This window comes from Lissotriton vulgaris, chromosome 1_1 (genome assembly GCF_964263255.1).
Source record: "Lissotriton vulgaris chromosome 1_1, aLisVul1.2, whole genome shotgun sequence".
NCBI lineage: Eukaryota > Metazoa > Chordata > Amphibia > Caudata > Salamandridae > Lissotriton > Lissotriton vulgaris.
In genome coordinates this window covers 1,117,615,040-1,117,643,017 of record NC_141685.1, presented here as the reverse complement: position 1 = coordinate 1,117,643,017, position 27,978 = coordinate 1,117,615,040, and the positions used below count along the sequence as shown (strand labels likewise).

The 27,978-nt window shown below is 48.6% G+C and overlaps 1 protein-coding gene across 2 annotated transcripts in view; it reads right to left on the bottom strand.

The window, feature by feature from the left end:
* The window catches only part of TRIP10 (thyroid hormone receptor interactor 10), a 214,896-nt gene that overhangs the window by 9,320 nt on the left and 177,598 nt on the right, over positions 1-27,978 (bottom strand). For both annotated transcript variants that reach the window (XM_086963702.1, XM_086963699.1), the window contains 2 exons: positions 5,890-6,022; positions 4,730-4,851 (listed from right to left, as the gene is read on the bottom strand). In XM_086963702.1, the coding sequence (XP_086819828.1) occupies positions 4,730-4,851; positions 5,890-6,022 (255 nt within the window). The remainder of the gene's footprint in view (positions 1-4,729; positions 4,852-5,889; positions 6,023-27,978) is intronic.

Here is a 27,978-nt window from a genome sequence, read left to right as displayed (position 1 = left end):
TTAAGATTGCTTTGGGACGTATCCTCCATTGCGTATAGGGATTGGTAGTGCTCCTGCCACAGGCCAGGGGCGATGTTAGGTTCGCTCGCAGAGGGGAGATCCTCTGAGCCATGGTTAACCAATCGCCAAAATTTACGTGAATCTTTATTGGCCAATGCCCCAGCGAGATCTTCCCAATGCTTTTGATCCCATTCGGCCGTAGCATTTGCCAACAATGTCCTATAGGCCAGTCTTTTCGCTTGTATTGTCTCGCGGCATCCACGCACCTTTATTGCAGTTAGGAGTTCTCGTTTTGATTCCCGGCATGTGGCATTATACCAGGATTTTTTGTTTAACCCACTGGATTTAACTGGAACATTAGAGAATAAGTCTAGCTCCAGTGTATTTATTAGTTCTTTATGGGTTTGCCCCAGTAGTTCTATATTCACCCGATCATCTAATTTATCGGCAAGACCGAAAGCCTTTTCAAGCACTGGCGTAATTCTGGCGTAAAGCCTAGATAACTTAACACCATTTGTGGCCAGCTTCCCCCATCTCACTCTCCTCCTGTTGTTCTCTAAGAGTAGCCCAGTGGTTACATTTTGATTTTTCGACTCCGTATCCTCTATACCTGGACTAGTATATTCGAGTTCGAGGGCGTTGTGGTCACTATCCTCTCTACTCAGTACCCTGAAATCTATTATTCTCGGCCAGCATGATAATTGAACTAAAATATAATCAAGTCTGGATTCACTACCTAGTTTGTTAAAAGTACATTTGCTTGGGTTGTCTGATTTTGTGCGCCCATTACATGCTCTTAGACCGTAGTTAAGGGTCAGTGCAGTTATCTGTAATGCAAGGGGTGTCCAGGCTCTTGGTGGAGGGGCCACCGTGTCTGGTATCAGCCAACTAGCATCCTCCTCTAGGGAAGGTCCATCAAGCAAGCCAAGGAGTGGCTCATAGTGAGAATTGAGGTCTCCTGCTACCATCTGCGGGAGATCTCTTGGGATGTCACTCAGGAAAGCAGAGAGATCTTCAATCGTTTTCGATTCCCCTGATGTGACCACGGGTCTCGAATAGACATTTATGACCAGCAATTTGGCCGAGTTTGGCCATTCTAGCATGACGGGTAATATATCCTCGGAATCCTCGTCTAAACACCTAGCTTTGCAGCCCAAGTGGCAGGCAATCAGAGTTGCCAACCCTCCTGACGGACGTCCCCTTCCGCCCCATGTTGCTTTTTTTGAAAATACTTCAAAACCTGGACAAGTGAACTCTTCTCTTGCCCAGGTTTCCTGAAAAAGGCAAATGCTTTTTGAGCTGATGAATGACAGCCACTCAGGGCATTCCATTTTATTGCCAATGCCAGCCACGTTCCATGAGATTATGGTAAACACCGCAGGTCTTGGAGGTAATAACTCAATACTAAAAAGGTTGTTCTCTGTGGGGGCGGGATTGGGATTTACCATTAGGCTTAGTGGCAATTCACCCTGTTCAACCTCTATGTTGCTAATATTATCCCCTACATCAGCTATGCGGTTAGCGGGATCTTGGGAGTGGTTAGGTGTGTCAGGAGCGGTTTTTAGTTCTATTTGTGGCAGGGTTTGGTCCCGGGTGGTGGGTCTATCCTCACTGTGATCTATTATAGCAAGCTGATCCACCACCCTGGCATTGCAGTCAACCAGTCAATCAACCATTTCCAGGCTGCTATACCTGTTCGAGGTTGGGAAATAGACTGGGTGGTGCATTCTGTGTGGGCCAGGGACTCCTCTCGGTCTATCGCCCCATCCCCCTCTCCTTCTTGTGTTGTACTCCCAACCCTCCCCCTCTCCATGTGACAGTGGATATTCAGTGGGCGTGTTCCTGTAGTGGTAAGGTTCCCTCCTTCCTGCGCTGTTGTTCTCCCACTCTCCCAATAACTCCTGATGGTACCCCCATCTTGGATCTTCTGATAGATAGATACTTGATGGGTAGAAGAATGAGAGGGGAAGAGCCTGAATTAAGTTCCCTTGATCATCGGGGGCCCAACTGCAAATGTACGAGGCTGTTCTAGGTTCCCTAAAACTGACCACAATGCAATCGCCCCTAGTTGTCTTTCTCAGGTTCCCCACCCAGGCGACGCGTCTCACCATGAGTACATCGCCAGTTGTTCCTTGCGGGAGGGGTCTGTATATGGACAGCCAGTTAATAACTTAAGAGAGACTGTCGGCTCAATGGAATTGGGAGATAGTTCAGGCACACCCACCAAGATCACTGTGTATGGGGACGCCTCAGGTGGTAAGTTTACAGGTTTAATTTTCCGAGAATTGATCTGTGTGTTGTCTGGGGGCCTCGTGTCACTCTTGGCTTTATCTGGAGGATTGGGTTTATCTTTGGGTTTGGTAGATGTATTTAGTGGTATGGGTGTGGGTGCCTGAGTTTGTGCCGGTGATTGAGTTTGTGTGAGCGGTGTAGTTTTATTTACGCTAGCAGGGGTTTGGGGAGTCTTATTTTGATTAGGTTTAGATTTTGTGTTATTAGAAATGGGTAAACCAGTTTTCTTCAACAGGGTTGTGTGATCTGTGCTCTTTTTAGGAATACTGTCTGACCCTCCTTTGTTGCCCTTGGTTTCTAGCTTGAAACTGTCTGCCAGCTGGACTGTCAATTTTTCTATATTGACCAGCCTTGCTTCGATCTTTATCAGCCGGGCTTCTAAGGGGCTTAGGAGCGACCTAATGAGTGAGCCTATATCTATCTGCAAGAGTAATGTCCTCATTCGTGGAATCTATGGAAATATTAGTGGGGTAAGGGGGGGGTATCTACAGGTAGAGTAGCAGTTATTATTTGAGTGTCCGTCGGATTGATTGGTGGTTGCCCTAAGGTGTTACCATCAAAAGTAGCCGTATCACTCACAGTTTTAGGCTCAGATGTTTTTAGCTTGCTACCACCTTTGGTTTACCCCCCTTTCTTCTTTTTTTGAATAGCTCCCTCCCTTACTCCCCTCTGTAGATCTGGGGGATTCTTGCTAATGCACAGGGTAACCAGATCCTTACTGGCAGTTGAAAGTGGGACAGCTGATATTTGAATAGTCGGTAAATTCATGAGGCTCATATCCTCAAGGTCATTTAAGCCCTCCATAGTAAGGTCTGGATTGGTGACAGACTGATTTGTCTCTAAGCCTTTCTGATTAGTACAATGAGGTTCTGGCCTTCCTTCAGGGGTCTTAGCCAGAGCCATTGGCCCCATTGATGATCTCCTCACCCAGTCAATTTCTTGGGAGATACGTCTTTCGAGCACGGAGATTTCGTCTATCAACAATGAGCCAGCTTTGACAAAATAGTTGTCAATAGTACCTTTGGGAACTCCAGTGCCAGCCTGCGCGGATTTACTTCTTGTTTCCCTGGTGGTCATCGTGAAGTCTGGGTAGGCCGGGTCCGTTCGAAGTAGGACGATGGTATTGAACCGACCAGGGGGTTTGGCCCGGGCCGGTCTCTCCGGTCCTCGAACGGCCTCAAATGGCCCGCCCTTTGCCCGGGCTTAGCTCCGCGCTTTGCCCCGCGCGCGTCCCGCTTGCGCGTCCGATGCTATCTGTATATCACGAGAGGTGGGCGGGAAGAGGACCAGCTGCGGCGAGTCTTCTGCGCAGCGCCCGCTGGTCCTCGCAGTCCCGCAGGGAATACAGCGTCTGTGAGTGGCTCCGCTCGTATTCAGGGAGTCCTTGGAAGCTTGAGCCTCGAGCGGCACCCGCGAAGCGGCACCCGTGAGGAGTTAGTTAAATGTCCAGAAAGTGAGCACTTGGCCAGGAAGCAGGTAAATCGTCCCTCGTTTAAAATGCGCGATGCACAGAGCTCCTCTTCGCTCTTTAATCCGGGCGGGAAGAGGACCAGCTGCGGCGAGTCTTCTGCGCAGCGCCTGCTGGTCCTCGCAGTCCCACAGGGAATACAGCGTCTGTGAGTGGCTCCGCTCGTATTCAGGGAGTCCTTGGAAGCTTGAGCCTCGAGCGGCACCCGCGAGGAGTTGGTTAAATGTCCAGAAAGTGAGCACTTTGCCAGGAAGCAGGTAAATCGTCCCTCGTTTAAAATGCGCAATGCACCTTACCTTCAGTAATCTGTATTATTGTATTCTCTAATGACATGAATTGCAATTGTTTTTATAAGTTTTAGTAGTTCCAGTCCTTTAAACCGTATCAACTGTGATTTATCATCACTCAAGACAGATTTTAAGTCCCCCTAAAAAGGTTTTAACTTTGTTTATATTGTCTGTCCAATGGAATATTTATTTCTATGTATCGTGCATTTATGACATATCTGTCAAAAACAGCTTTCTGGATTGCAATGGAAACTTCAGTAACCTCAGCCAGTAAAGGTGAGTGGAGGCCCAGTTCAGGAGTCATCAGGGAAGATGGGGTCATGGTTACGAGAAGCAGGAAGACACCAACATTGAGCCACAGGCTGGTGGTCTTGTAAGCATAATCTCCACTGAAAAGGGTTAGAAGAATAAGGATAGTGGTTAGGTCACACTGTGGGGAAAGGTTAATTTTCAGTGGCAGCTGGCCTAGCCACAATTCCCCCCACCATCCCGGCAGAGAAAGGAGAGTGAAAAATCTGTAGTAGAAGAATGCAAGACCCTAACCATGAGGACTTCACCGTGAAGTTATGGAGCAAGAGGAGGGAAGGAACCATGGAGGTTGAGGGGCAGCTGGAGAATGGAGAAGGTGACCCAAGGAAGTGGTAAAGAGAATGCAGAAATTAGACCTCAAACCGGACATTACCTGTCTTTCTCTTGGGAGCTATCATTGTTGTTCATGCTCGTGGGGCGTTCCAGTTGGTTGTTGTACCTCATGATGGTATCGCCACGACTGACTGTTTGTCCATTAGCATTAGCCAGCCAGGCCTAACACAGAGGAAACAGTATCAGAGGTCAAAGATCATCCATTTCAGAATCATGCTCTAAAAACAATCAAACTATTTCCTCTAAACAATAGGAAACAGTCCCAAAAACATAACTCCAGACACCTCCTCAAGAAGAGAGGCCTTCAATACTCCTCTTAGGGGGTAAGGAGGCAGCACTGCTACATTTCTAGATGGACAACACTATATGTCTATGTGTCAGAAAACAATCCACACAGGTGCCCTGGGAAACAGCTTGAATGCCTATTTCAGCAGACAGCATGCCACACATGCCCCAAGGACTCAATATACATCACAAAGTGGCCGAGTCATACATCTTCTAAGTGATGGAGGGAGATGAAGGAACTGCACAATTTCCAAGCACACTTACTATATAGAGGGGGGGAAGGGATTAAGAAAACTACTAAAGAAATGAACACACAAGTGACTAAGGGTTCACTCAATATCTGTAATCCATGGAATGGCTTGTTTCTTATTCTGGAAATCCCCAGCAACCTTGTGCAAGGGATCCATCTTGGCAAACTAATATTGATGGATGTTCCCAAAAAAGTATCCCAATGTACTGATCTACCCTGAAGACTATAGTTACAGACCTATACTAGAAGATTCTGTTCACAAACCTACACTAGATGTTTCAGCCCACAGACCAGCAGCAGGAAATCTCCCTGCAGAACAGACACAAAAAAGGGACATAAAGGTCAGGCTACAACAGGCTCAGCTCTATAGATCTACTAGCAGACTTGGCTATACAGATTACGATTGGAAAGCCTCAGAAGACCTATGCTTGGCTAATCACAGACTCAATCATGGAAAACCACAGACTGTACTAGGGAGAACAACCCTGTACTACTCTTCGTTGAATGGTATTTATGTGTAATAAAAAAAAGCAGTATGGGGTATTTCTTACCTTATCTGCTCCAGCCCTCTCGCCCACTGCAACACACCATCATTGGATCATCCACATAACACCACTCTCCATGTTTCATGGTCCTGTGCTCCCAACCCCCTTTCATGTTCTCACCTCACACTTTTGCACCTCAAGCTGTAGCCTCTGGATGTTGTTCAGGGTTTCTGTGTACTTGGGCAATAAGATGTTTGGATTTCCCATCTGCGGGTTCTTCTCGTAAACATCTTTCATCTTGTCCAGAGCCTCCCTAAAGAGAACAAAGCTTTATTTGCCTGTAACCATACTTTAGCAAAATAATAATGTTTTTAAACATCAATCTCTTCTGTTAAACTACTAGGTGGCCAGATTACGCTGTTTACCCAAATGAAGAAAAATCCCCTACCAATGATTTGCTTGAGTCTCTAATAGTGTCACCTGCAGAGTCGACGAACTCAAAATGCCCTATAATTTGATTTTAATTAAATTTTTTTATTTATTAGTGCTAAGGCGCATTCTCCCTCATGAGAGCATCTTTGTACTACAAATAAATACAAAAGAAGCTGAACTAACAAAACTACAAAGACTAGAAAATGAATTGGTAGAATAAAATGCTTTCTAAAGACTATATACGCTATAATTTGTAAGTGAATATAAAATTCATTCTACAGCATCAGACCAGAGTAAATGAGGGTCCTGCCTCCTACCCTGGTAGCCTAATCTGGGGATGTGAAAAAGATAGTCAGAGTAGAAGCGTACGGTCCTACTTAGGACAAACTGTGGATCCATCATTCAGACATGAGCTACCAATCTGAGAAAGCACTATGCAAAAGTCTCGGTGAAACAAAGAATATGTTTTATGATACAGACAATGAAGTTTCTGACTGGCAGCCAAATATGGTCAATTTTCTTCAGATCAACTGTTTTACTTTTTGCTAAATGTTGTATCAGTTAAAGTTGCTTTTCGGGGAGACAAAGGAAAGAGATGGTAAAACATTGACTCCCAAAAACATGTGTTGAGATAATTTATCATAGAATGACGTCGGTAAGAAATCAATATTTTGCACAGGTGTAGTGTGTGAACACATGATGCCAACAATCATTAATCTGATATCCTCTTGCAGTTTTATATGAAGAGATTAAGATTTGTCAGTTGGAAACCATGGAGAACATACGAACTGGGGCCAGATCTGACCTTGCTAGTGAAGTTTACTATTCAGATGAGTAGAAGGTCTGTTTTGCTCCCATTCAAGTTAGTACTCAGCCTCTCCAGAATGGCAGAGAGAAATCCCCCCCAGTAGGAAAATGACTTGGATGAAGATGAACAATTAGCTGAGTACTGCCTGCAAATGTCAGGTCAGAGCTACCCAATGTCCCGCTCAGTAGAGCCAATGTTTTTATAAACACATTAAAAAGCACCCGAGGTAGTTATGAGACTGAAACATTACAAAGCGTGTCAGCATGACCAAAATGGTTGCAAGATCACAGACTGACAACGGCCTTTTAAACAGGAAGATAAACATGTGGCTACTGTCTACGATCTTCCACCTCTACGAGCCAGGTCTTAAAAATGAAAAGATCCTGTCAAGCAACATGGCTGACATGACATACCTCTAGGCTCCTCTGTCGGTCCCCTTAAAACCCTACATAATTCGGTCTTCCTAGGAGAAAATTCAGTAAAATGCTACTGAGTTGTATCCGAGGATAGCTATAGAAGCATGGGCAGTCACTTATCTGGAGGATGACTTGCACACCGCCCAGGTGAAGCAGCCTGAAGCCTGTGCTGACTAAGATAAAATGACATCGGAGGGAGGGCAGGCTGCTTTTAGAGGCCGGCCATACAGAGGTTGGGATCGTATTTGGCTTAGGGACGAATGTAGAGCTAGCGGTGCTCAGTGGCAGAGGATGCTGCCCTGTGCGTTCCACCTTGCTACCTGAGGCACCTGAGCTAGTGAGCAATGGAGGGCTGTGGACTGAGATGTGGGTCCCACAGGGATAAAGGGAGCAGACAAGGGAATCCAGACACATTTTGGCTGTCATGTGCTCCTTGGTGCTTTTGGACCGTGTGCCCTGCGGGCTGACCAGGGGCCACAGAACACTGGAGCATCCTACATATGGCCCCTGGCAAAGATCACAGCACAGTAGCTAGGCCTATCATAAAATCACAGAGCTGTAGTGATTCCCCTAGGAATGCTCTAAGGGGACATACACCCTCTAGAGCAAGTTAATTACCTTTGGGAGTGCTCCTTTTGATAGAGACTATATAGCCGCAGATTCCTCATCTTTTGAATATTTCCCAGGCATCAGTGGATCTGGAACTTTTTTAGCAGTACCTCCACGCGCTGTCAGGTGGTGTTGTGCAACTTCGCAATTGAAGTGTGGAGCTTATATAAATGCCAACCCTGCGCACTGATGTCAATTGCTTTCGAGGCAGTCAGTGCCCCCAGATGCAGAGCCCTAAGAGTGAATTGGTTGTGACCCGTGTACAGCTACCTAGACGTGGGGTCTTATTCGTGGATAGAGTCCAATTACAGAACGGGATGATGGGAGGGTCGGTGAGGGATCAGCAGCTAGATATTCTCTCTACCAGAAACAGCGTAACTAATGGTAAGTAACCTGTTCTTCTGATAGAGACTTGTAACCGCACATTCGTCACCTTTTGAAAAGATACCAATGCAGTGCATATTTGGAGGCAGGTCTGTAAATGGACTTAGAAATCAAATTCCTGCAGGAGCAAGGGGGCAAAATGCCTATGCCGGCGACCCTGACCGCCCAAACAAAAGTGGTTAGTGAACATATGGAGGGACCTCCATGTAGCTACCAGACATATGTCTTGGATAGAGACTCCGGGTGCTAATACAGTGGTAGCAGTTTTGGCTGCTTTTTGGCCAATATGTAGCAGATCTTAATGCAGAAAACAATCCAGAGGGAGATGGTCTTCTTCTGCACTCTCTTGTATTTTTTTGCTCCAGAGTACCCCTACAAAAAGCAGATTGCCCACCGATGTTCCTTGGCACAATCAATGTAAACGCTGAGCAATCCTTTGGGATCCAAGCAATGGAGCTCTCCTCCTTGAAGGGGTGAGATGGAGTTCAGAATTTTAGAGGCATGATAGCTTGAAGGACGTGACACAGTGTCGCAACAGAATGATGCTCGTGTTCGCAGACCCAGTTTGTCTGGGAAGAAGGTCATTTATGGTGGATTTACACCAAAAAAAACGAAGCTCATTCACACACAGTGCTGAAGTGATGGGGACGAGGAACATCATCTTAATAGTAAGGAGTCGTAAGAGACAGCCGTCAAGTATTTTGAACAGAATGCACATCAATTAAGCGAGGACCAGATTAAGTTCCGGTGGGACATTACAAAAAGAACAGGGGGAAACATGTAACTCTTTCAAAAATTACACAACATCTGGTGACTTAAACAAGGAGAACTGATCTGACTACTGTAAGAAGGTCAAAAGAATAACCTTTAACCATGCCCAAAACAAAACCTTGAAGGGCAAGAGACAAAAAAAATTAACAGAACGTCAGATAACTTGGCATGGACGGGGTCTATCTGCTGAGTACCGCACAAGCTACATATTTGTCCCAACAATAGGCGTATACAGTTTTCGTCAAGGGTTGCCTGGCACCACAATGACAGTAACCTCTTGCAGAGGCAGGTCAAAGGTATTCAGCTGTCATTGTTCAATCACCAAGCAATCGAATGGCTGTGTAGGCTAATCCGGATTGCTGTAAGTGTAAGAGATAACTGATGATGTTTTGCACTGTTTTGCGACCACTGTGCCTGCACCTGCGGCCTGGTCGCCCCCACGCTCCTCCTGCTGCTGCTCCTGAGCCCCGCTGTTTTGCCGCCTTAATTTCCTGCTGCTGCCCGGGCGACCCAGCCGCCGCTGAGCCGCCCGGCCGCACCAGACTTTCCCGCCGCTGCCTCCCTGCGGCTCCGCCCCCCGCCAGCCCATTTGCCGCCCCGCCGCTGACCCTCCTCCCGGCTGCCTACTTAAGGGGCCGCGTCCTCTTCCAGGGAGCGACCACTGTGCCTGCACCTGCGGCCTGGTCGCCTCCATGCTCCTCCTGCTGCTGCTCCTGAGCCCCGCTGTTTTGCCGCCTTAATTTCCTGCTGCTGCCCGGGCGACCCAGCCGCCGCTGAGCCGCCCGCCCGCAGCAGACTTTCCCGCCGCTGCCTCCCTGCGGCCCCGCCCCCGCCAGCCCATTCGCCGCCCCGCCGCTGACCCTCCTCCCGGCTGCCTACTTATGACGAGCCCACGCAAGCGCAGAGTTGACGCGCAGCAGGCGCGCCGATTGTGCGCCGAAGGCGCGCCAAAGGCAAGCCCGTCTGCGTCCGTCCGCGCCTGGACCGCGACCAGCCTAGGACCCCTGGTCTGCGACGACGCCTGCCTACACGACGGACCTACGACGCCGCAACCCTCATCGCACTCAAACCCGACCGGACAAGAGCCTGCCACCGAGCCACCCCGAGACGCACCCACGGACCCTTCACCTGCCAAGCCTGCAAGTTCACCTGCATCCGGACCTGCACCACAGCCACTAAGCCGAGCACCAACAACCTCAAGTGCATCCTGCTCAACACCCGCTCCATCCACAGACACGCCATCGAACTTTGGAACCTGCTCGACACTACCTCACCAGACGTCGCCTTCCTCGTAGAAACCTGGATGAACGCCTCCTCCGCACCCGACATCGCCATCGCCATCCCAGACGGATACCAGATCACCCGGAAAGACCGCGTCAACCAGATTGGAGGAGGCATCGCCATCGTACACAAGAACACCATCCACATCACGACCGACTCCAGCGACACCTTCGCCGCCGCCGAGCACCTCCACTTTCAGATACACACAGACCCAAAGACGACCATCACAGGCACCCTCGTCTACAGACCCCCGGGACCACGTACACAATTCAGCGAAGACATCACAGACTTCATCAGCCCGCACGCCCTCAACTCCGCTGACTATATCCTCCTAGGGACCTCAACTTCCACCTGGAGAACAACAAGGACCGCAACACCTCCGCCCTGCTGGACAACCTCGCCAACCTCGGACTCAAGCAACTGGTGAACACCCCCACCCACTACGCCGGCCACACGCTTGATCCCGTCTTCTCGTCCAGCAAGCGCATCACCTTCAGCCACTCCACCGGACTTCACTGGACCGACCACAGCTGCGTCCACTTCAGCTTCCGAAGAACCACGACCCACCACCACCCGCAACAGGTCCCTCACAGGAACTGGAGCAAGATCACCACCGAGCAGCTCACCACCTCCCTCAGCCAGAACCCACCGGCCAGCACAACGGACCCCATCGAAGCAGCACGCACCTTCACGAAGTGGCTGACCGACTGCACCGACGACCTCGCGCCACTAAAGAACCCCCCCAGCAGACCCAGAAGCAAGAAAGCCTCCTGGTTCACCGACGAACTCAAGGACTCCAAGAAAAACTGACGCACCCTCGAGAAAGCCTGGCTCCTTAACCAGACCACAGACAACATGACCGCCCTCAAACACGCCACGCGCAAGCACCACCAGCTTATCCGCACCACCAAGAAGAAATCACTGAAGGAACGAATGGACAACAACGCCCACGATAGCAACAAACTCTTCTGCATTGTCAAGGAGTTCTCCAACCCCAGCACCGGCAACAACGACATCACTCCTTCACAAGACCTCTGCGACTCTCTCGCCTCGTTCTTCCACCGCAAGATCGCCAACATCCACAACAGCTTCAGCGCACCATCCACGCACCCAACAGTCGAACCAACGCCCCCCACCGCCACCCTCCGCACCTGGACCACGGTAACCACCGAAGACACAGCCAGCACGATGAACACCATCCACTCCGGATCTCCAACCGACCCCTGCCCCCACCACGTCTTCAACAAGGCCGACTACATCATTGCACCCCAACTCCGGGACGTCATCAACACCTCCTTCAACACCGCCACCTTCCCGGAGAGCTGGAAGCATGTTGAGCTCAACGCCCTACTGAAGAAACCAACAGCTGACCCCATCGACCACAAGAACTTAAGCCCCATCTCGCTCCTCCCTTTTCCCGCCAAAGTCATCGAGAAGACCGTCAACAGACAGCTTGCAGCCTTCCTCGAGACGAACGGATCCTTCGACCCCTCGCAGTCCGGTTTCCGAGCCAACCACAGCACCGAGACCGCCCTCATCGCAGCCACCGACGACATCAGAACCCTGCTCGACAACGGAGAAACAGCGGCCCTCATCCTCCTGGACCTCTCTGCAGCGTTCGACACTGTCTGCCACCGCACCCTTGTTCAACGCCTCAGCAACATCGGTATCCAAGAGAAGGCACTGGAGTGGATCATCTTGTTCGCCTCCCCCCGTTTCGATCCGAGGCCACCGAAGTCATCTGTGGCGTACCGCAAGGATCATCACTCAGCCCCACCCTCTTCAACGTCTACATGAGACCTCTTGCAGCCATCGCTCGCCAGCACAACCTCAACATCATCTCCTACGCCGACGACACCCAACTGATCCTCTCCCTCACCAGAGACCCCGCCACCGCCAGAACGAGCCTACACGACGGGATGAAAGACATCGCAGGGTGGATGAAGAACAGCCGCCTGAAACTGAACTCAGACAAGACGGAAGTCCTCGTCCTGAGACCATCGCCCTCCGCCTGGGACCACTTCTGGTGGCCCCCCGCCCTGGGCGCCACTCCCAAGCCAATGGACCACGCACGCAACCTGGGCTTCATCCTGGACTCCTCCCTCTCGATGATCAGACAAGTCAACGCCGTCTCCTCATCATGCTTCAACACCCTACGCATGCTCCGCAAGATCTTCCGATGGATCCCGACCGAAACCAGGAAGACGGTCACCCAGGCACTCGTCACCAGCCGACTGGACTACGGAAACACCCTCTACGCCGGAACCACAGCCAAGCTACAGAAAAGACTCCAACGCATCCAGAACGCCTCCGCCCGACTCATCCTGGACATCCCCCGACGCAGCCACATCTCCGGCCACCTGAAGGACCTGCACTGGCTCCCCGTCAGCAAGAGGATCACGTTCAGGCTCCTCACCCACGCACACAAGTCTCTCCACGACCTGGGCCCCAAGTACCTCAACGACCGCTTGACCTTCTACAAGCCCACCCGCCAGCTACGTTCTACAAGCCTCGCCCTCGCCGCACCACGCATACGAAGAGCCGCCGCCGGAGGTAGATCCTTCTCCTACCTGGCGGCCAAGACATGGAACTCCCTCCCCATCCATCTTCGGCTGACCCAGGACCATCTCGCGTTCAGGAGACAACTCAAGACCTGGCTGTTCGAGCAATAGCGGACCCCTTCCCCCAAGCGCCTTGAGACCCTACCGGGTGAGTAGTGCGCTATACAAATGTTATGATTGAGGCATCAAGGGGATTGATATAGTTATTATTACAGTATATAACACATCGTTTCCACTTTGCTGCATAACATGCCCTAGTAGCAGGTTGTTTAGCCTCCTTTAGGACATTCATACAGTCTGGTGGTATTTGTAAATAACCAAACTCTATGACATCAGGAGCCAAATCGCCATGTTGAGTTCCTTGGGATTTGGATGCCTGATTTCTCCATGGCTCTGAGTGAGGAGACAGGAGTTGAATACTGTGAATCCGGACTGTATTGGGATAGACTAAAGCTTTCTGAGCATCTATCATGGCTTCCAGGTACGTTTGTGTGTTGGAAGACTGTAGATGAGATTACAACGCATTTACTGTAAACCCTAGTTGGTGAAGTAAGTGAATAGTGGTTTGAGTGTGTTGGAGACACATTTGGTAAGTGCTGGCTTTGATGAGCCAGTCGTCCAGGTATGGGAAGACATGGATGTCTTTTCTTCTCAGATGTGCTGAGACTACTGCTGGACATTTGTTAAATACCCTGAGAGCAGTGGTAACGCCAAACAGTAGTACTTTAAATTGGTAATGATGACCCGCTATGATGATATGATATTTTATTAGCATAGTTAATTAAAACCATTGCAAAAATAGCACTACAAAATTCATAAAACATGATTAAGATCATTTAAAAGCTGAAATAGAGAATACATTGTAATAAAACACAATTAGATTAAGCTATTTGAAACAGTCAATGGGTCACAAGATACTGTAAATTATGTTTGATTCAGAAATCTGGGCTGCGGCCATGCATGCTCGGTTATCCAAGCAAGATTGTCTCAGCTTGTTACAGTTAAATTCCCGCCGCTGCTCCTGACCCACAACCAGTGGCTGTTTCACGATGTTGGGCTTTGAGAGCAATCTTTAGCAGCATTTTTTAGTTCAGCCGTCCTCATAAATTTTACCAGTCTGCAGTCTAGTTGAGTATTTGCCGGGTTTAGGCAGGCAAGCACTGCTTGCCTTCTGGTGCGGATACCTTTCTGTTTGAATGAATCTTTTAGAAATTGTGTCCGCGCTTGGTGCAGTTCTTCACATAGGCAGATTAAGTGCAGAATATCACCATTCTTGTTGATACACAGCCTGCAAGTATCTTCGACTTTTATCCTCTGCCATGGTGGTAGATGTTGAGTACATGGAAGGATCCCCAGTCTATACCTTAGGAAGTTTATTTTTATCCGATGACCCGCTATGATGAATCTGAGGTATTTGCGATGAGCAGGATGAATTGGAATGTGGAAACGTGCGTCTTTTAAGTCTAGAGTAGACATAAAATCACCCTGTTGTAGAAGTGGGAGTACTTGTTGAAGTGCCACCATGTGGAAATGTCTGAAAATATGTAGAGGTGTGGTTCTTTGAGGTCTAGAATAGGTCTCAAGGAGCCGTCCTTTTTGGGGATAAGAAAGTACAGGGAGCACACGCCTGTCCCTTGATGTGGTAACAGCACAGGTTCTATGGCTCCTTTGGATAGTAGATGTAAATGTTCTGGTGACATTTTATGAGAACGTGGTGGAATGTTTGGAGGATTGTTGGTAAGTTCCAGGCAACAACCATTTTGGATAATTCTTAACACCCATTTGTCTGTGGTGATAGATTGCCAAATGGGGAGGAATTGTAGAAGACGTTCCCAAACAGGTGTTAAATGATAGGGGGAAGTGCATGCAAGTCACTGCCTATTGGGGGAGGGGGAATTACGTAGTGTGGAACCCCTGCCTCGACCTTTGTTGTTGTTGCCTCTGTAGCCTCCTCTGAAGAAACCCCTTGTAGAGGAAAATTGATTGTTGCCCTTGTAGGAAGCAGCAGTGTTGTCTGATGACATGGTTTCGATGCTCCACGGTAGAAGGAGCGATGAATGGAGCCCCGATTAGAGGGAGACTGCAAAGCTCCCATAGACTTGGCTACTTCTATGTCTTTTTTAGTTTTATCTAATGACTTATCTACTTCAGGCGCGGAGGGATGTTCCTTGTCAAAAGGAATATTTAAAATAGACTTTTGTACTTCGGGTTTGAAACCAGAAATACTCAACCATGCATGTCTCCTTAACAACACACTAGTATTGATCTCTCTAGCTATGGTGTCTGCAGCATCTAAAGCGCGTCTAATCGAGGAATTGGATATGAGCTTCCCTTCCTGGATAAAATCCTGGGCTTTTGCTTTGTGCTCATCTGGGAGGTATTGTAGTAATTGCTCCATTTCGTCCCAGTGTGCCCGATCATATCTGGCTAGCAGGACCTGGGTGTTGGCAAAGCACCAATGATTTGCTGCTTGTGCGGCTACTCGTTTACCGGAGGCGTCTAATAGTTTTGAATCTTTGTCTGGAGGGGGAGCATCCCCTGTAGTCTGTGAATTAGCCCGTTTACGGGCATTAGAGACCACCAAGGAGTCTAGTGGTAAATGGCCTTTAATCAAGACTAGATCTGAAGGAGCATGCTTATATTTTTTATCAATTCTGGGGGTGAGAACGCACTGGATCCTTAAAGGTATTATCCGCATGTCTCAGCATACCTTTAAGCGTAGGTAGAGTGTGGCTAGACCTTTGTGTGCTACTGAGCGTTTCAAATAGGAAATATTCCTCTAAAGATTCCTTGTGTAACTGTACTCCATGATATTCTGCAGCTCTAGCAAGTAATTCTAGATAACCTACATTGTGTGCTACTGAGAGTTTCAAATAGGAAATCTTCCTCTAAAGATTCCTTGTGTAACTGTACTCCATGATATGCTGCTGCTCTAGCAAGTAATTCTAGATATCCTACATTGTCGTCAGGAGGGGAAGGCTTTGCAGGGTAAAGGTCTGGATCGTTATCTGTAGGTGAATCTGTGTTATAATCTTTCCATGGGTCTACTGGTAAAATATTGTCGCCCCTCCAACCCCCCCCATCTCCAATATCATCATCCTCATCATCATCATCAGGTGGTGGTGGTGGTGGTGGTGGTGGAGAGTTAGTTGGTGTAATCAGTAAATGCTGCAAAGGTGGAGAAGTATGAAATATGTTAAAGGGTGTCCTCTGACGCAGGTTTGCATTTTTGAGGTGATTTAGTAAGAAGACATCCTGTATCTGGATTTATATAAAGTTTCTTTTGTTTTGGGTCCGATTTGGGTGTTGGGGCATTGAAAATCAGATCCTGCAGCCTCGGAGCAACAGTTTTATGTTTCGGCACCAAGGATTTCGGTACCGGGGTAGAATGAGTATTCGGCGCAGATTTTGGTGCCAAAGGAGGCTTTGTTTTTGGTGTCAATAATTTCGGCTCCGAAACATTTGTCTGCTTCGAGCCTGAAGGCTTCGGCTCTGTGACAGACTTCGGCCGATTCGATCCTGAGCCGGAAGGCTTAGTGACGTTTTTTGGTGCCAAGCCGGAGGGTTGGGCTTCAGAAACATTCTCTCAGTGCCGACCGTGGCCCAAAGGCGGGGGTGGGACCGAAGCCTTTTGTTTCGGCTGCGTTGGAGTTTGGGTAAAGGGGCGTTCAGTACTCCCGGTCAGATTCTGGAATGGAGGCAAGTTCTTCTTGTTCTTCCTTGACCGCCTGTGCGTCTAATTCGTGCTTGGATTCTTCGCCAAAGATGTCGGGCATGTATTCGACGTCTTGACTCCGCATTTCGCGACATTGAGCTCGAGGATCACGAAGTGTTTTCTTCGATCAGAACAATCTGCACATTTCTCAGTCCTGTCCGTTGTGCTCCAAAGACAAGCACAAGTTGCACACTTCGTGTTAGTCGGTGCACGGATACTAGGCATGGCACCAAGAGCAGAATTTGAATGGAGTCTGCTCCATCGACTGCGAAGAGGACAGAGGCGGTTAGGCTCGACAGCCTTCTCGAAGATATTCGGTCGAAATAGGTTTTCCTCGACGGACAGGAAACACGGAGCAGTGGGATACGCATTCGGAACAATACAGATGCAGGTAGAGTGGATTGCGCACCGAGGAGAACCTGAAGAAATGGTTTCAAAGCGGAGCGCAGGAATACACACCCAAACCCAATTGTGGAAAAAAACTATCTATCAATGGAGTCGATGCCCATACGCACTATCACCGAAAGGACGAGTCACCTTCCTTGTGACTGGAAAGACTTCTTCGAAGAAAAACAACTTGCAAACATCCAGGCCCAACACTAGATGGCAGGAGTATGCAAAGCATGATTTACAGCTCACATGCCTAGACCTTAATTGTTTCCTAAACCTTTCCACCTGCTTAGATTTCCTGTTGTAGGGAGTGGTACGGAAGGTGATTGGGTAAGACATGCTTGTGGAGGCTTACATCACTAGGCTTTCGAGAGGTGACGGGTTCTGCAAGAGAAAAGCAGGATCACCAGGAGCAGAACAAAGGCACCGGGCAATTTGTCGACTGGCTTAGGGTGGGTGCCCAGAACAAGGTTTGGCCCAAGCCCCGATTAAGGTGTCCGACAAGGCATCATTGAATAAACGATGGGACTCAGAAGATGCTTGCCCTGGTTGGACAACTCCTGTCAAGACATTGGCCTTAAACTCCAAGGTGGGGAGCTGGAAGTCAAGTACTTCAGCCGCACTACACATTACCATGGCGTAGGAAGCAAAGTCCTCTGAGCTCAATCCAGTGGGTGAGAGTAGGCTTGTTTCTGGAAAAGTATCAAGACCACTACCCTCCTGTAAGTCCTCTGTACCAATTATCATACTCATACTGGTACAGTTGAGCGAACTCATCAGCCAGGTCGTATTTGTTGTCCAAGTCTGTACTAGGAGTGTATGTTCTCCATTGTGGAGACAGTAATTAAAGTCAGGGAAGGGACGCCTCGAGAAGGACTTCTGTCAAGATCACACTGGCATCGATTCAGTGTCGGTGAGAATTGGCATCAAAGTGCACCGGGCTGGTGCAGTTCATAATGCCAGAAGTGGGGGAACTGGAGCCTGAAGCAAGGTCGATTTGGAGGGTTCAAATTGTGCGGAGGGTAAGCTTGCCAGTGGTACTCCAGATGGAGGACCTATCAGCGCCTTGGGGCCTGAAGGGGAACCAGAGGGAGTCAGTAGGGATCCAAATAGCTGGAGCACAGCTGCACAGAACTGCTCGATCTGATGTTGCATGGCTGTTGGCCCCAGACACTTGTATTTAGCCACAACCAGATGCAGGATCAGATTTGAAGCCCATCGGCTTTGGTGGCAAAGTAACAATTGTGTTCACTGCCACAATGGGACACTAGGATCAGCTGGATAACATCCCTGTAAAGGTCACACTATAAAATTTAAATATAGAGGTTATTGCTCAAGAAAATGCATCTATAAACTGAAATGCCCTACAAGATTTTTGTACATCGGTAAAACCAAAAGGAAAATGAAACTCCGCATCTCATAGCATAAAAGATGCTCAGACAGGAGTTTCCCATAAACTGTCAAGGGCACTACCAACATTTATCATAAAATGTTTGGAGGGGCTGCAGGAATGCAGTCGCCCCCGCCCCCAACCCAATACTCCACTTACAGAAACTGTCCCCAAGTATCAGAATGTACTGGATGCACACCCTCTAAGAGAGTCGGTCCCTTTTTTCAAGTGCTCATAGAGATAAAGCTTTTGCTCTTGGGCTCTGGATTGCGGGGAATCCGAAAGACTGGCGTAGAGCTGCACTCTGGTGGATCAGGTCACAGCCAGGGTAGAGGTGGATTCTGCTTGGAGTTGGAGAGCCCAATGGGTTGCGAATCTCCTCCTCCACATGGCTGGTTGCTTATAAATGGCTCCACGCATCACTTCTGGAGTGGAATGACATTGGTGCAGCACAATGCCGCCTACCAGCATGCATTAGTACTGCTTTGAAGTTTTTGGATCAAGTCTGACCCTTAGGGAATATTCACAAGATGAATAATCTGCAGTTAGAAGTATAAACCAGAAGTACATTTTTTTCTCTAAGCACAGAAACAAGAGGAAAGCGAGGAACAATGAAGGGGGTGACAATATAGATAATATACAAGACAAAAATAAGAATGTAAGATTAAAGAAGAGTAATGCTGTAGAAGGAAAATGTCAAGTTAGGACGCTATGCTGTGATAGTTTGAAGCATGCATGGATGCCTAGTGTGACCTGCCATGAAAGGAAAATGTTACAAGTGCAGTGTAAAATTAACAACACTAAAGTGGTACAAATAGTGCCAGAACGAGCAATGAGTAGAAAGGAAGATGATGAAGTGTTGGAAGTGTCGGACAGTAGGGGTGCAAGGTGCTAAGTTATGTAGTGTGGAGTAACATTATAATCCTCCTTTCTGTGACATTAAACGGCATGGTGTAATAAGGTAAATATAAGGTTGGATTCACGTTCTCCTAACATTTCAATTGATTAGCAGAAGTTCTGCAGTATTAAGCTATAAAAAGCAGTGCTGGATATTGTGGTATGAAGCTCTCTGTTTTGGAAGACTTTGTCGAAGTTCAGGATTAGAAGACTGTATGTACCTAAGAAAGGAAAGGATTTGGTTGGAAGAAGCAAAGAAACTGGGAATGGATTTAGATCTCAAGCACCCTGAGCATTTTTTTATTGACAAAGCAGTGATGCAGAGCGGTGGAAGAGAGAATTTCCCTAAGTATTTTCGGACAAGTGTTGAAGTGGATCACTCAATATAAAACTGAATGTCATATCTAAAGTGCCCAAAGTCAGATATGTTCCTTCGCCTTGAGGGGATCAGTTGCAAAAGGTTGCGTGGCCAAATGATAATAGAACTCATTGAAGCCTCAGTTTGGTTAAGTCCGATAGTTATGGTGCAGAAACCCAATGGCAAGGAATAGGTGTGATGATAGGAGTAATGTGAATGACTGAATTTGCACCCCACTTTACCAAAAACCATTAATAACTATGTGGTAGTTATAAAGTGGTATAATGAGATGAAGACCCACCAATAGCAGTACTTTAATTATCCTTAGACCAATAACTATGATGTAGTAGCTGAAAACACGATCAAGGAGCTAATGGGGCTAATGATTGAACAAAGAGTTCACCTTCACGAATATCCTCACATTCGGATAAGCAGGGTACCAAGTCTGCTTCAGCTCCCTACTTACAAAGACTGACTGTCACAATATATAGAGGCCATCTCTAGAACAAGTGGGCCAGAGTGAATAAGCAACGTATCAGTAGGACTGCAACCAAAATTATAGCCAGTAAGCACACAGTCCATTTTGGTGCATATGATGACGTGCATGGCTGGGCAGTTAAAATGTGCCTGGATAATCCAGGAGGAATTGTGCAGAGCTATGGTCACACTGTGGAAAATTAATTCGTATTGATAAACATTATCTGCGCCATCTTCCTTTTTTCCCAATGCCACACTTTTGTCGTACACGGCAGCCATTTTAGATGCCTTGATCAGACCCACTCTCTGCACGCCGCCGATCCCCAGCGTGGCTTCCCACCCTCGCAAGCATCTCCCCCACGCACTGGTCACCCCCGCTCTCTCTCTCTCATGCATGGGCCATAAACCCCCTCCATCTGCACTGCTCTTCACTGAGAATCACACCCCATGCCTGCCCGACACCTCCCTTTCATCCTATTCACTATCGCACCCTCTGACATTCCTCTTCCTCCGAGTCCGATTGTCCAGGCCGGTCCCAGGCTATCACCTAGCCCTGCGGATGCAGTTTATGGCCCCAACTGTAAAGAATCACCCCTCTTCAAAGGAGTTACAGTAGATCAAGGCCCCCACCCCATGAGATCCGTCACACCACACGCATGCCGGGAATCGGCGGAATGCCCCGCTGTTCCTACTGTCCGATAACGATCCTGTATTGTGATTGGGGAGGGGATTCTCACTGTAAGGGTGTGTGGGAACGGGCCTGAAGCAGAAGATTCCGGGGATGTCTTTCATACTTCAAAGTACCTTTATTGTAATAAAGAATGTCTTCCTGCCATAAATGCGTGTATAAGAGGCCAGGCCTCAGAGATGCAGTTAGAGCACCTCGAGAAGATTCCCTGTTGGTCTGATCTGATGTGTTCTCCTCCGGAGAGAATAAACCCTTGTTTCCTGCCTTCCAGTCTCCAGCGCCTGCCTCTTCATTGATTAATACTTTGTGGGTTAAGAGGCGACATCGCCGGGCAATACTTAAGGTTATTTTGTTCGTTGATTGCCTTCCTGTTTAACAATTGGCGTCACAAGCGTGGGGCCCATCAGCGACACGTGGATCCAGTGGGAGAGGTCCTGACGACAGAGTGAACGACTGCAACGATCGGGAAAGAGCTCCTGCCCGATAGACCCTCGTCTGGCAGCCGATCATACGAACTTCACTGGTTCCGAATCGACCTCTCTCGAGTGATTTACGGTCCTGACTGGGAACCATCAGGAGTGCCGCGGCAATATCGGAGATTGGAGGACGATCGGGCGCTGGAAGCGGAATACGAGAAACAGCCCAAACGGTCCGGGTAAGGTCGTGTAAAAACGACAAATTGCGAAACGATGATGGTTCTTTGAGACATTCGCTGCTTACAAACGAGGAAGAGTAGAAATACTCTATCTTCCTTTGTGGACAGTGAAGGGTGGGTAACGCAGACTTTTGTCCCCCTTTGTAATCTGTCGTGCCTATCTTTTCTCCCCACTGTTTGTTTGATTGATTGATTGTCAGGGTAGCTCCCTTTTTGATTGTTAGAGTAGCTCCTTTTTGAGATATTCACTGTTTGCAAACAACGTAGAATAGCAATATTCTGTCTAGTCTTTGCAGATAGTGAAGGATAGGTAGTGCGGACCTTTGTTCCCCTTTGTAATCTGTCATGCCTATCTTCTCCCCACTGATTGGTAATTGGTTCCACCCGGACCATTTATTAGAGGTACATCATCCGGCTCCACCGGAGGGCACCCCTAATAAAAAGGACATATATAAAATACGGATTAGTCGTTGTATCTTTTTAGCTAACTATGGCATAAAAATCACTAGAAAAGAAATAGAGTAAAATCAGTAGGCCACTAATAGGATCTTTTTGACCCTGCTAAAATAGAAACACTAGGAAATAGCCCTTCGCGAGAAATATGAAACTAGGGGGAGGAGCCAAGTTCGCGGTCGAGATGGCCACGAGTTATGCTCGGCTCCGCCGCCCTCGCTGCCTAAGCATGTCTGTCCTACCACCCACCCTGCCCAGTAATGGCAGCATGAGATAGATAAAAGTCAGCAGGGACCTACCCTCCATTCCGGAAGCTCTGGAGTTTAGCAGGTCCGCGGCTACGCCCATCCGGAAGGTGAGGCCTCCGACACGTGGAAGCCGGGACCTTGCCGGCAGCCATCGACCGGCGAATCGTCCAGATGTGATGCCCAACCAGTTGCGGGCAGGGGATGCCTTACTGACGGCTCCCCCCTTTTTGTTGCCTGGTCCGGCCATCCTATAATGCTGCGCCAAGAGACGGCGTGGGGTGCCCTGGGGGGAGGCGACGCGAACGGGCCTCCCCCACCTCCCCAGGTGGAGGTTCCTCAGCTGCAGCAGGGCGACCCTTAGCGTTTCACTCGCCGGTCAGCTGCAGCAGGACGACCCTTAGCGTTTCACTCGCCGGTCAGCTGCAGCAGGACAGCCATTAGCGTTTCACCTGCCGGACAGCTGCACCAGGACTGCCATTGTGGATGGCCGGGGGACCCGCTCCGGCGGCCGGGGTGAAGAGCGGCTGCTGCTGCGGAACGCTCAAAATGGCGGCCGGCTCCCCGGATTTGGGCCTGGTCCACTAGAACGGCTCTGGACTACCCTGGAACTCGAATGCTTGCCTGCTCGAGCATGAGCCAAACTCTTGAAGACATTGTCCAAACTCTAAAGATCCCCCGGGAGTCAGGGCATTTAACCCCCGCGGGCTTCCGGTGGGGGCGACCGCCACTGTTGCTCGATCATCCTCCATTGATGTGCCCCTGCTCCGGGCAACTACCGCCTTATCCCCATCTGGTGCTGCGAGAGAGGCTGATCCAGTGCGTCGGCGGAGGGATACGCCTACTGTCCCGCTCTCCGGAGTGGCCACGACGTTGCCGCGAGATGGTGGTGCTCCCATACCGACGCCAGCTTTTGTCCGAATTACCAAGGAACAGTGTAGACTACCAACTCGATCAGTTCCGGTGGAACCTCAACGTGACCTGGTAGGGAAGATTTTGCCTTTCCCCGCCTTTGAGTAACGGTCCATGCTGCCTGTCCTTTCTGTTGGTGTTGACAAACTTTTTGAACTGCCGAAAGGGGTTCTGGTCCGGCCACGGGTTATTAGAAGGATTTGAACTAAAACTTTGGACCTGCTCGGCCTCGGCCAAAATGGCGCCAATATAGGTGGGACCTGCAAATCCTTACGGTGCCCTGGCTGCTTAGCCTTGATGTTAGGGGATAGGTACTTGGTCTTTGGACACATATCGGGCGGGGAAGGATACTGACTGGGCATGCAGACAGCCCTGTTGATGTTGGTTTTGAGCGATTATTGATTATTGTATTATCGTAGCTTCAAAGCAGTGTTGCTCGTGGTACTCGCCACGGTGTGCATCTGGATGATTTTTATCGTAACTGATCCTGTTATACTTTCGATTATTAAATTAACAATCACTGATCCTGCAACTATTAGACACAATCAGTTTTGCAATTAATGGCTCGACTGCTACGTTTTTTTATACTACAGCGTAATGTCCCCTTACCTTATACGTTTCTAACCTGTTCCGTGGCCGGCCTATATGGTTGTAGACCCGTATTTGTATGTGGACGTTTTTTCACAATAAAGGTAAAAGTACAGATAATACAGACTCCTTGCCTGAATATTAGGATTGATTGAGATTTTAATCCACCATGCCTGTCTTTCTTAAGGTTATGAGAGAATGGTTGCTTTAACTTGAACTAATTGTCGAATATGAGGTATGGTATTCTGTCCCATAATGTACGACTAATCGAGGAACACACGCACGTGGAAGAAAACTCGAATTTAAAAGACAAGTAAAAACGAGGCAACTTGTTCCTAAAAACTTCACCGAAGAGCATGTCATCAAGTCTGACCTTAGGCAAGATACGTACTATTGAAAACTCAAAAGCCCTCAGTGAAACCTGCCGCCCCCTATAGTTTCAATGCTCTACGGATAGGGACGGCCCCATACCATTGTAAACCGTATCTTTTCTTCAAAGGAAAACATGAACCCGTCACCTCCTTCACCTTATACTGAGTACTTCTAGCTTTTGACACTTTCCTACATGCGGTCTGCAATACCACACTCGAGCGACCTATGCAGTGAACCGCCGATAAGTCGGGTACGTGGTAAGTAAAAGGTTTTTTGTATTCATGCGCGCTAATGTACTTTGAATGCTACCCCCCCTCCTTTTCCTTCCTTCCTCTCCAGCCTACAAACGGAATTCTCGACCCAAGAACAAAAGAAGACCTATGCACCGTGTTCCGCACAACAGGAGGACTAGTACAATTTGGTGGTATGCTGAGTGCAGAGGCTATCTCTGGTAACGAAGAGCGATTCGTATCATACGGATGCGTACGTGGCATGATTTGTACAGTATGAATGCGTATGTGGCATAACTTGTGCAGTATGAAGACGCATGTATCATGATCCGTGTAGTAAGTACGTCTGCATCATGTATGCTTAGGTTGATCCGGGAATGTTTTTGTGTGACATAAATACTGACTGAGCGGCCCGTGGGAGGAAGAAAACAGGCCTGGACGTCGTACTTGTATATGACAAATAAATAGACACGTAGGAGGGTAGCTTACCACAGGGTCCTAGAGGGTTATCGCAGTAACGTCGAACAAATACAGAAGAGAAATGCCCAAACGTATGATCATTCCTGACGCTTAGACCAAAATAAAACGCATCAATGGGTTGACATGTGAGCTAATAAAATAACGAGACGAAGAGTCCCCCGGGCTGGGGACGACCCTAAATACTCCCCCGCCAAAGAACTAGAGATTGTTATGTTCTAGATTTACCCCTTCTTCTTCCACCCACTTAGAAAAAAAAATGAGATTTGCACCATTTCGTATCCGACCGACACTCCTCCTTTGCATCAGCCCGGATCGCTATTGCAGGATATTGGAGAACTCCACCGGGAGTACAAACACGACTGGACTAGCGTCCGACCAATAAAAGGGGAGTAAGTATTTTCAAGACAGACCACCAACTGCAATGATCAACCGCTGAGAGATATGGGAAAAGGAATGCGCCTGATCCTGATTTTAATTAAGCAAAGGGCCGAGAGTACGACATTTATGTAAAATAGTCCGTCTGTCCTTTTTGTACTTGATGTATGTCCTGTTCTAATACTCGTACGTCCCAAACCGCATGCTTTATATGTAAAACAGACCCGTAATGTTCTATGTTGTGTATTGCACTGAATAGTCTATTATTGTACACGATTACTCTCTGCCTCTTTCATCCAACGCTAACGAAGCCGCCGCCAACCTCACCATCTGGCTATCCAAAACCGCTGACACCCTAGCGCCACTGAAAAAACGTCAAAACAAACCTGGCAGCAAGAAGGCCTCTTGGTTCAACGATGATCTCAAGAAGTCCAAGAAACTCTGCCGCACCCTTGAAAAGACCTGGAAAAAAGACCCAACCACCAGCACCAAGGACGCCTTCAAAAACGCCACCCGCATTCACCACCAACTAATCCGAAAGGCCAAAAGAACAGCATTCAAGGATCGACTTGACAACAACGCTCACAACAGCAAGGAACTTTTCAACATCGTCAAGGAATTTTCCAATCCCTCGGCCAACTCCAACGACATCACCCCCTCTCAAACCCTCTGCGACTCCCTAGCCTCATTTTTCCACAACAAAATTGCAGACATCCACAACAGCTTTGACAACCAACCCGGAAACCAACCCACCCTACCAGTTGCTGATCATCCTCCCCCGGCGAACACCCTTAACGATTGGAACCCAATCTCCACTGAAGACACCATCCGCCTAATGAACTCCATTCACTCAGGATCTCCCACAGACCCATGTCCTCACCACATCTTCAACAAAGCAGACTCCGTCATAGCACCGCACCTCCGAGACGTCATCAACTGCTCCTTCATCTCCGCCACCTTTCCGGCAGACTGGAAACACGCTGAACTCACCGCCCTTCTGAAAAAACCCACAGCGGACCCCACCGAACTCAAAAACTACCGCCCCATCTCGCTCCTACCATTCCCGGCCAAAGTCATCGAGAAAGCTGTCAACAACCAGCTCGCCGCCTTCCTCGAAGCCAACAAATCCCTCGACCCCTCACAATCCGGATTCAGAGCAAAACACAGCACTGAGACCGCCCTCATCGCAGCTACAGACGACATTCGAACTCTACTGGACAATGGTGACACCGTCGCCCTCATCCTCCTTGACCTCTCTGCAGCATTCGACACAGTTTGCCACAAAACACTGTTACAACGCCTCAATAACATCGGAATCCAAGGAAAAGCACTTGAATGGATCACCTCATTCCTCACCGGAAGAACCCAGAGAGTCCGTCTTCCACCATTCACGTCAGAGGCCTCTGAAGTCATCTGCGGCGTACCACAAGGATCCTCTCTCAGTCCCACCCTCTTCAACGTATACATGAGCCCCCTCGCAGCCATCGCACGCCAACACAACCTCAACATCATCTCCTACGCAGATGACACGCAACTGATCCTTTCTCTCACCAATGACCCCAGCACCGCCAAAACTAACCTACACGAAGGAATGAAAGAAGTTGCCGAATGGATGAAACTAAGCCGTCTGAAACTGAACTCAGACAAAACAGAAGTCCTCATCCTAGGTACATCCCCATCTGCATGGGACGACTCCTGGTGGCCGGAAGCCCTCGGAAAAGCACCCATCCCGACAGACCACGCACGGAACCTAGGCGTCATCCTGGATTCTTCACTTTCAATGAACAGACAAGTCAGCGCCGTATCCTCCTCCTGCTTCAACATTCTTCGCATGCTCAAAAAAACTTTTCGCTGGATCCCCTCCGACACAAGGAAAACAGTCACCCACGCTCTGGTCACGAGCCGACTGGACTATGGAAACACCCTCTACGCAGGTACTACCGCAAAACTCCAGAAGAAACTCCAACGAATCCAAAACGCCTCAGCCAGGATCATATTAGACATCCCGCGCAACGAACACATCTCCAGTCACCTGAAAGACCTCCACTGGCTACCCGTCAATAAGAGAATCACTTTCCGACTGCTAACTCACGCACACAAATCACTCTACGACATCGGACCAGAATGCCTCAACTCACGACTGTCCTTCTACACCCCCTCCCGCCAACTACGTTCTTCCAACCAAGCCCTCGCCACTGTACCTCGCATCAACAAGACCACCATGGGAGGCAGATCCTTTTCTTACCTAGCTGCTAGAACATGGAACTCACTCCCCGCATACCTTCGCCTTACCCAGAACCACCTAGCATTCAGAAAGCAACTTAAAACCTGGATATTTGACAAGTAATCCCCCCCCCCCTTCCTAAGCGCCTTGAAACCCTCTGGGTATGTAGTGCGCTATACAAATTCTTTGACTTGACTTGACTTGACTCTCTTCCTTACCGCTTTTCGATGTTGCACATGTACTGAATAACCTATTATTGCGCATTACTCTCTCTCTCTCTCTCTCTCTCTCTCTCTCTCTATCTCTCTCTCCCTCTTTCTCACCCTGAGGACTCGCTCCTAACCGACGACCACTATACCCCACCCCCCCACCCCCCCCTGACCCCTGGTACACGACTCAATTGGCTCCAAATACAACGGTATTTGCACAAATTGACTGAAACAAAATATCGTATTGTGCCATGTTACTACCTCTCCTTTCTGTTAACACTGATGAAACTTAAATTGGCCAAGAAGGAAAGGACAGGTAAGACGACTGATGTTCCCTAATCTGACCCTT